The sequence below is a fragment of the Octopus bimaculoides genome, chromosome 1, assembly GCF_046866305.1.
Source record: "Octopus bimaculoides isolate indiv1 chromosome 1, ASM4686630v1, whole genome shotgun sequence".
In the NCBI taxonomy this organism is placed as follows: domain Eukaryota; kingdom Metazoa; phylum Mollusca; class Cephalopoda; order Octopoda; family Octopodidae; genus Octopus; species Octopus bimaculoides.
In genome coordinates this window covers 162789842-162800199 of record NC_142928.1, presented here as the reverse complement: position 1 = coordinate 162800199, position 10358 = coordinate 162789842, and the positions used below count along the sequence as shown (strand labels likewise).

Sequence of the window (10358 nt, the reverse complement as noted above, 5' to 3'; positions counted from 1 at the left end):
TTTGAAATATATCTTTTTATTATCTCATCTTTAAAACAAATCTGATGAAGGATAGAAATCTTTTATTTACATCTACATCAAAGCAGTTTTAACAAAATCATATTAGAAGATAAATAAAATATTATAAAAACCAGTTGGCATAAATTGAAAAACTCGATTAATAAAATTTTAAAACATCGTTGAATGTTAAAATAAATGCTGGCTTTGTTATAAAAACTACAACAGCAGTATGGAATCGGTATGGAAAGAAGAATGGGCAAAAAAAAAAAAAAAAATTTAATTTCATCACATACTCAACTTAAAGAGTACATAAAATATGAAATGAACCGAAATAAAGAAGCTGGAATGAAGTTTCACCAAAATCCTATATTAATGGGTATATTTTCGTTAGCATTTCATTTCCTCATGGTTTCTTTAAAATCATACTGATGTATTAATGCTAACAACTTACAACGAAACTGTTATCTCTTGGAACTTATTGTCTTGTAACTATGATTATTAGTATTTAAGTGTTTGCATTTGTCATTGAAGTCTCCAAATTAGCTTAAATTTATGGATGATAATTAAGCTAGAGCAGCAAATGGGGAGTTAAAAAAGAAAAATTAAAAAAAAAATATATAGTTTCCACTCCACCAAAAAATTTTTACTCAGAGTTTAAAAAGAAAAATCGACAAAACAATAAGAAAGAGATAGCTTAATGACAGACTATTTGTAATAATCCTTGCTTTTTCTGGTCAACGTAGAATAGCTGTTGATATCTTCGTCATTGATATCCGACATGATCTGTCGGGTAGTCTTGATTCTGTTGATAAGCAGGCACAGGCTACTTATGGTACGGTTTAGCTTGTCAAATTCTCGCAGTTCTACCTCGTCCCGGTCATACCCAATCTTCTCATCTAAAATCTGAAATAAAAAATTTATGAAAATTATTCAAGTTTCTAAGAATGCATATAAATAATAACCACTACACTGACCAAAACATTTACTTATAAAATAATATTATTTATTGAACTTTATATATTTATAAAATATCAAAAAATGGCTTTTAAGTCAATATATATATACAGAGAGATAAAAGCCTCTACCAACTTGAATCTTTTGCATATGAAGAATCCAAATTCCTTAAATGTCAATTGCACATCAAGTACAACAACTTAAAGCATATGTCTTCACGATAAGATCTTTCTTGGGGTTAAACAATTTTAAATACATCAGTAGTGTTTGACTAAAATACAATCAAAATGGGAAGCCAACATTGTAACTGGTGGTTGTCTCCCTTCTCAGACCACTGATGTGTTCCATGAGAGAAAAATATGTATAACCATCCAAATTCATTTATTTCTAACAAGTTAAAAAAAAAAAAAAATACTAGTGATAAACTAAACTCAACTCATTTCTTTAAATCCAATTTTCCTTAAAAAAATATCGGGTTGTCCGGAAAGTTCGTGCCGATTTTTAAAGGAAAGAAAAAGGTCAATAAATACTTGCCATTACATTTTTAATCAACCAAATATGAACCATTTTGTTGCACAATGCGTCTCCATCTTTCCTTTAATTTGAAAATACCCTCTTCCCAGAATTGAGGTGGTTTCATGGCAAGTAAGTCGAAAGGTAAGCTACTATAAATCGGCACGAACTTTCTGGACAACCCAATAGAACATCTGCTCTTGTATCTAACCAAAAGCCAAGATCTGTAATTGTAATTTCTCCAACATTATTTCTTTCATCGATGTTGATAAGGGTAAAACATTCTCAAAAATGATTTTTCTGTTTTTCAATTGTATGTCATTTTGATTTTATTTGCTACACAACCTCATTATACCTATTCAGATCATAGAATACTTACAAATATAATTATCCACTTGCATGCAGTTCTACAATACAGTCACTATACTTATATTCATACTAGTTTCAAATTTTTCACATGCATGTGTGGTTATGTGGTAAGAAGTTTGCTTCCCAACCACAAGGTTCTGGACTCAGTCCCACTGTATGGCACCTTAGACAAGCATCTTCTACTACAGTTTCAAGCTGACCAAAGCCTTGTGAGTAGATTTGGCAGATGGAAACTGGAAGAAACCTGCCGTCTATGTACGTGTACATGTGTCTTTGTCTGTTTCTGTTCCCTACCACCACTTGACAACTGGTGTTGGTGTGTTTATGTCCCCATTATTTAGTGGTTTGGCAAAAGAGACCAAAAGATTAAGTACCAGGCTTTAAAAAAAAATCAGTACTGAAGTTGATTCATTCAACTAAAATTCCTTCATGGCTGCAGTCTAATGACTGAAACAACTATAAGATAAATAATGCATGTGCACGTGCACACACACATGCAAATCATTTGAAGGTGGAGATTCACTCCATCACTACTTCAAATTCCCTGCTTTTGTGTATCTGATCAAGGAACATCATTTGGATCATCAGCTTTGAATTAATACTTTTCTCCTATTTTTACAACCAAACACTCACACACACATACACGTGTGTGTGTGTGTGTAAAGGTAAAATTCAAGGATCAATGCATAGGAAGTTAGTGAGCTTCAAGCAACCCAGAGAAGCTAAAGAAAACAACTTTCAGGAACAATAGTGATTTGTTGGTGCAGAAGATTATGAATTTTTCCTATATTGAAGCGTGATAGGCTGGAAAGTAGCCTTGACCTAAAGAGTAGCTTGCAGTCTACCCCTCGTTTGGATAATACCCTACTTCTGAGATTCCACTATCTATGAAACCTATGTAGCCTAGATTTTATCTACTCCATTCCCTAATTTTTGAATATATATATATATATATATAACACACACACATCTTATCAAGAGACAGAGATCAGAGACTGAATACATAAAAGAGTGACTCACACTTTCTTGTTCCCTGCCAACTCACCCTTGTGATCAATTTCCCTAGCTCTTCTAAAGCACTCTTGGCCTGAACAGTCACATCAGACACTGGTACTCTTTGCACCCATCTGGCTTGAAGAGGCTCAATCATCATCATCATCATCATCATCATCGTTTAACGTCCGCTTTCCATGCTAGCATGGGTTGGACGATTTGACTGAGGACTGGTGAAACCAGATGGCTACACCAGGCTCCAATCTGATTTGGCAGAGTTTCTACAGCTGAATGCCCTTCCTAACGCTAGAAGGCCAGTCAGGCGGTACTGGCAACGGCCACGCTCAAAACGGTGCATTTTACGTGCCACCCGCACAGGAGCCAGTTCAGCGGCACTGGCAACGATCTCGCTCGAATGTCTTTACATGTGCCAGGAAGGCGATGCTGGGCACAGGTGCCATTGACGGTTTTGCTTTCGTTTGCCCCAGTAAGTCTTCGCAAGCCCATTGACGGTTTCGCTTTCGCTTGCCCCAATAAGTCTTTGCAAGCCAAGTTTCGTTTCCAATGAAGGAGACGACGTTGGCATGGGTGCCAGTCGTCGAATTTAAAATCACTCACTACATATTAACTACTCGAATACAAGTTAATGCCACTGCCAATATCTTCTCAATTTACACATATCTTTGATATTCACATTACATATCCAGTGAAAAACATCTAATTCATCCCTCTCCACCTGCAATTGAAGGATGTATATTTATTTACACACAAAATTTTGGAAAACTATAAATGTGAAAATAAAAGTGATATTTACACTGCAGTTAGTCACTCCCATTTCTTCTCGGCTGCGATGGATCAGTGTACCATTTGCAAACAACACACTGGCTGGTACATCACTGTCAAAGTCTAATTTGAAGTATGTGTTAGAGGTGCGCTCTTTAATTTGCTACAATTCCAAGTAGAAAAAGAACATTTTACTTATAGGGTATAACATATTTGATTACGATAGAAAAATAAACAAATACTAAGTAATAAAAATGTTTGTAGGTTTTATCTGGTTGCACATTTTAAAAAAAGTACAATATGAAATCAATATGAAATGGAATGTAGATTCATAAAAAAAAAAAAAAATTTCAGAATGTGCTTAATGTTGAGAAATTTTAGCAATTAGAGACCATCATCAACATTACTGAAGCAACAGGTTTTTATACCTCTGAATTTGAAAAAGGAATCTATTTATTATATGACATGTTATATCTATCTACCTAATATATGTATACATATACACATATATACATATATGTATACATACATGTATATACACATACATACACGCACACATATACGCATACAAATATATACATACATATACACACATACATATAAACATACATATATATAGAGACATCTACATATATATATATATAGTAGAACAAGTAGAAACATATTTTTCCAACACATAAATACTGAACAGTATATATAGAGGATAAAATCCTTTTAAGAGCAGAAAAATTTGTCGCCAACCATACATTATATATATATATATATATATATATATATATATATATATCTCATCATCATCATCGTTTAACATCCGCTTTCCATGCTAGTATGAGTTGGACGATTTGACTGAGGACTGGTGAAACCGGATGGCAACACCAGCCTCCAATCTGATTTGGCAGAGTTTCTACAGCTGGATGCCCTTCCTAACGCCAACCACTCAGAGAGTGTAGTGGGTGCTTTTACGTGTCACTCGCACGAAGGCCAGTCAGGCGGTACTGGCAACGGCCGATGTCTCTTGCTTGTTAGCAGTGAACAATCTGCAATAAAAATCTGTAGATGATTTTAAGCCAACCTTCTTCCCACCAACTTTCTGTTACTAAACCAAAAGTCCTTGAGAATCTCATTCTCTTAGTTATAAGTTAATGAACCCAATCAAACAGGTGTGACATATTTGAACATTTTATCAGTTGGTTAACCAAGTGTAAAAATTGTAATTAAGGCATGGTTGTTTTCATAGAATATTTTACGCAACAAGATGACAGATTCTGAACCAAGCACCAACGTTTGAAACAAGTTTGATTTTCAAATAATTAAAACACCATGGGAGGGCAAGTAACAAATACAGCAATAAGCAAAGCAAAGTCACATTGTATCTTAGAGGTATTTAAACTACATATAACTATAGAAAGGTTATTGTGATTAATTGTTATCACAACATTAGTTGTCATGTTTCTAGGTATATGGGTGAATGTGTAGTGCAATCTCAACTGACATCTGTTACCTGCTGCTTATGTTTCATAATAAAAATAAACTAGAATATTTAACCAACATAATTGAGAACGATTTTGAAAAACTATGTCAGGAAAGCAAACTGGCACAGGTTAATAACATTGGAAAGTAATGAATGCTACAATTGTCATCACCTAATAAAACAAAGTTTTCACAAGTCATTTACTGTTATGATAAACTTGTTTGAGAGTCATAGGATGGTATAGAGTTCATGTAAAGCAAGACTTGGAATGCAGGTTCGATTTCCAGCTAAGTCAGTTCAATGTATTTAATAAACCAATAGGTTGGAGAGAAATGAGCTCATTTGGAATGAAATGCATTTGACTACCACACAAAAGATGAAATCTCTGTTGCCAACTCAACAATTTCTTGGTCACAGCATCAATGTAATATAAGATGATGATAATGATGAAGCTGTCTTTCTTTCCTCCATTACCCGACAAAGTTTGATTTTCTTCACAATATCAAAAACAATGTCTTTTTTATAACTGTTAGCTGTCCAACATGAGGAAAAAACTGAAATAGCACTGTCTCAAACCAGATAATATTTACTAACTAGGTACAAGGTAAAGACCCCCTTCAATCATGAATAATCATGGAATTACACCTAGAAAGTTACCCTCCAAAGCACCAGTCCAGGTAAGATTGTTTATGGAAGACCAGCTGTTGCCCATGCATACCAGCCTCCCCTTTCCATGCCAGCGATGTTATCCAAGGGAAAGGCAAAAGCTGATACAGCTTGGCACCAGTGACATTACAACTCATTTCTATAGCTGAGTCAATTGGAGCAACATGAAATAAAGTGTCTTGCTCAAGAACACAACACATAACCTGGTCCAGGAATTAAACTCACAACCTCATGGTTGTGAGCCTGGCCCTCTAGGTACAAGGTCAAGCATTTCAGGATAAAAGTATAATTATTTAACCAACAACCCCAAAGGGTGAAAAGTGAAGGTATAATTTATATTAAAATATATCAAAGTCATATTGACTAAATCACTTCTAAAATGGAACAAAATTTCTGATATTATATCCTCCCCTTTTTTATAAACTTACCTGAAACAGAAGTTTTGATTCAGAACTGTTACCAATAACAACAACTCCTCTGCCAGCCATTGAAATCAAATTCTTCAGATGCAGTTTACTACTTAGACTTAGTGAAATAACAGAATAATCTTCATAAAGGCGAGCCACTGCTATTGCTCCAGCTTCGTTTGTGTTCTGCCCAACACCAACAAATATTTCTTTGCCTGGAAAGAAAGAATAACAAAATTAGATAAAGGATTATTATTCTTGATTTTATTGAAATGATGCATAAATAAGTGTTTATTCTTTACTTTTATATTTTTCATGTATGATTTGCTTTGTAATCATATAGTGATGTAAATATTATTGTAAATAATTGCGGAGATGTACTTGCATAGCAAGTGACCTGATCTGAGATCGTGTGCTGGAACGAAAACAATTGCAGCGTGGAAGGTGTTTATAAGCCATTTAAAATAACACACAAAAACCGTTAGATTCACTTCAACATTTAAATTTAATTTGTCAAAATATTTTCGTCGCTTTGAGACCACGACCTGTTCACTGACAAAATTCTGTGCTAAGTTATTTAAAAATGTATTTCAGAATGAATGCATATATGTTTTAAGAGTTTGTCTTTATGAAAAACTACATGAAATGAATTTTAAATGTTCAGTTTATTAAATACTTTAAGAACAATAAGTTTCTCTAAGAGCAATAACTGACAGGACTTAACTGAAATAATTTTGTAAAATTGGTAACACAATAATGTGTCAATTTATTTTCAAATTATGTATTTTACTGCTAGACAAAAGTTACTAGAAGACTAACACATTGAAATAAACAACACGACTGAATTAAGGCAGATTGAGTTAATGGATTATAAGAGAGCAAGAGTTGAGAAAAGAAGTAGGAGAACGTAACAGAGCAAGAGCAACAGGGCATTCTTTAAATAATACAAATAAATTATTAATTTAAAACCATAAAAAAAGACTAATGATTAAAAAAAGATTTTTTTTTCATATAACTAACCCATTACAACATCTTTCATAGAAATGTGAAGTATCTAACAAAATCTTTGAAGTTTAATTGCCATACAAAATAATTCTACTTATTTCAAATTGCCTACCTGAAGAATAAATATCAAGCTTCAACTGCAATAAACTAGAATCCATGGAAGGTAAAGTTGGCATTGGCAAGATCAATTTGAAGAAATATTGAAACCACTTTTAAAATTAAGAAATAATCAGAAAAATATCTCAACTAAATGTTGCATGGTAAAAGGACAGGAGGGCTAAAGAACCAAGGTTAAATGGCTGAACAGATGAGGTACTAGACAGTAAGATATAGTCTCAAGTTCTAATATTCTGTAGGTATTACCTTTCCTCTCTTGGGATACAACATTTTATTTTAAACAACTCAGTTCAATAGGAATAAGTTTCAGAATTTCTGGAAATATTTACAATAAACTGAGTTTTTTGGGGTGGGGGCTCCCCCAAGACAACAACATTGGAGCTAAGCAGTGATTCGTGTGATCTCTTCATTTCTCTGATGACTTATTTTGAAGGTAGAGAAGCTTTCATTTTTAGATTTGTTTCAATCACAAGAAAAATTACTAAATCTTGCAACAAACATTTTCACTTTAAATCAGTTATATAAAAATCTGATAAGACCAAAAAACTTAGATTTGGGGAAAATCTACAGAAAAATAATATGTTTGAACTGAAAGATAAAAGCAAGAAATGGTAAGAATAATTATTCCAATAGTTGATGTCAGACTTTAAATAGAGCAATGACATTTCACAGCAGTTACACCAAAACTAAAAAGGAAGGAAAAAAATTAAATCTATGCAAAAACAAAAGAGAACAAGCAGGCCAGCCCAAAAATTTAATCTACTTAAAATCTAGTGTGGCCTACTCAAGATTTTTCCATCACTGTTGACATTCAACAGAGTAATTCAAAGTACAGAGCTATTTGTTTGCCATTTCGAAAGTTGTTATATTTGACAGCATTTAGTTTTTCAGAAAACACAGAGGTTAGAGAAGAATATCACTGAATTAGTAAAACAAATTGGTTGTTGGCATTTTTATATAGGTTTAGGCTAAGAGAGTATCAAGTAATGGTCAAGATACAACATAAGAGTATCTTCATGGTCACCCAGGCATTAACAATGCTATTTGTTTTACTATAAAAAAATATATATAATACATTACAATTGTGGATTCCTAAGTTTGATGACAAATTTGAGACTAGTTTGAAAGATACTGCCAGACTTGAGTTACTTTGAGTACTAATTCTCCCTAATTTCTTTCATGAAAGCTAAGTTAAGGACAGTTTTACTTAAGAAGTGCAAGACAGTAACTGTCATTTACTTATATAATACAAATAAACAACACATGTAGAAAAAGAACATGCAGCTGATTCTGTTCATTAAACTAGTCGTCACTCTTGAGCTGTATATGAAACTATCTATTTTTTTGCTCAGGAGTCCAGGTAGAAGGTAAAGTTAGACAGAGGGCTCAGTTCTGAGAAGGTTAAGGTGGAGGTTAATGATTTGAAAAATTATAATCTTATCTCACTGATTAATTACACATCTAAATAGAACCATGGAGAGTACAGTTTACTACTAGAAGCAGCAAGGTTGCTTTATAATTGACAAGGAGTTTTAATGACTTTCAATGCTAATTATGTGTGATTAGGGAAAGTGAAACATTAGGTAACAACTAAAAGTCATGATCGGGAATGAATTTTCCTAACTGATTAACCAATCAATTAATCAATACCAATATTTATTCATGATATTTTGTTTTTATTATAACAAATTTCATTTACTGGAAAACATAATCATTCAAATTAGCAACATTAATGATAATTAAGACTACACTGATGATCCTTTTCAATTCAAAAATTCAAAAGTGAAAGACAAGCAGGGAGGAGAGAGAGGGGGATGAAAGAGTGAGGGAGAGAGGGGTTGAGAGAGTGACGGAGAGAGGGGTTGAGAGAGTGACGGAGAGAGGGGTTGAGAGAGTGACGGAGAGAGGGGTTGAGAGAGTGACGGAGAGAGGGTTGAGAGAGTGACGGAGAGAGGGTTGAGAGAGTGACGGAGAGAGGGGTTGAGAGAGTGACGGAGAGAGGGGTTGAGAGAGTGACAGAGATAAACAGACAGAAAGATTTAGTTACAAGACAAAAAATTAAATTTATTAACCCAACAAAAAGGGGAGGTGGAAAAACAAAAGAGAATTAACATGGGAACACATCAATTATAAAGAGACTAAGTGCTGTGCAGAGCTATTCAGGGTTAATGCACTGGGAACAATATCAAAGGTTGTTTCATGCTAGTGTGAGTCAGCTAACTGCACATTACACCAACATAACTGCATTGTTCATCTTTATATCAAGCATTCATTTAATACATTTTGTAGTGAATGCCAATCCTACAAGTGCTAAAAGCAGCTACTGCATTATTTACACTACCCATGCCCCAACTCCCAGTAAAAACTACTGGAAGATAATGATTGATAAGACAATCAAATGCAATCAAAATTAAGGCTCAACACGCTATGTCTTTTCGATATGTGTGTGTGTGTGTACATATATATATAAAACTGAAGTTAATGTATGCATGTGTATATATATGCACATAAATACACAAAGGTTGTTCCACACACATGCACCAGTTGATTTTGTGTGCATGTGCCTTTTCTGTGTGTGTGTGTGTGTGTACATGTATGTATCATCATCATCATTTAACGTCAATTGTCCATGCTGACATGGGTTGGACGGTTTGACCAGGGCTGGCAAACTGGAAGGCTGCACCAGACTCCAGTCTGATTTGGCATGGTTTCTACACCTGGTTGCTTTTCCTAATGCCAACCACTCTGAGAATGTAAATGGGTGCTTTTACGTGCCACTAGCACAGGTGCCATTTGCTTGACACCAGTATCTGCCACGATTTTATATATATATCACGTAAAAAGCACCCACTACACTCTCAGAGTGGTTGGTGTTAGGAAAGGCATCCAGCTGTAGAAACATCGCCAGATCAGATTGGAGCCTGGTGCAGCCATTGGCTTTCCAGACCTCAGTCAAACCGTCCAACCCATGCCAGCATGGAAAACGGACGTTAAACGATGATGATGACACAATTTACATTACACTACTTTGCAGTTGATTACAATGGGATGGACTAATAACCAAGTCTGTACAAGGAGCT

General features: G+C 34.4%; 1 protein-coding gene across 1 annotated transcript in view; it reads right to left on the bottom strand.

Moving 5' to 3' along the window:
- LOC106884401 (N(G),N(G)-dimethylarginine dimethylaminohydrolase 1) overlaps window positions 1-10358 on the bottom strand; it is an 82774-nt gene continuing 72416 nt past the window's right edge. Inside the window, exons 3-5 of the mRNA XM_089362071.1 lie at window positions 6178-6371; window positions 3644-3775; window positions 1-903 (exon numbers count right to left, since the gene is read on the bottom strand). Coding sequence (XP_089218197.1) covers window positions 706-903; window positions 3644-3775; window positions 6178-6371 — 524 coding nt within the window. The 3' untranslated portion in view covers window positions 1-705. The remainder of the gene's footprint in view (window positions 904-3643; window positions 3776-6177; window positions 6372-10358) is intronic.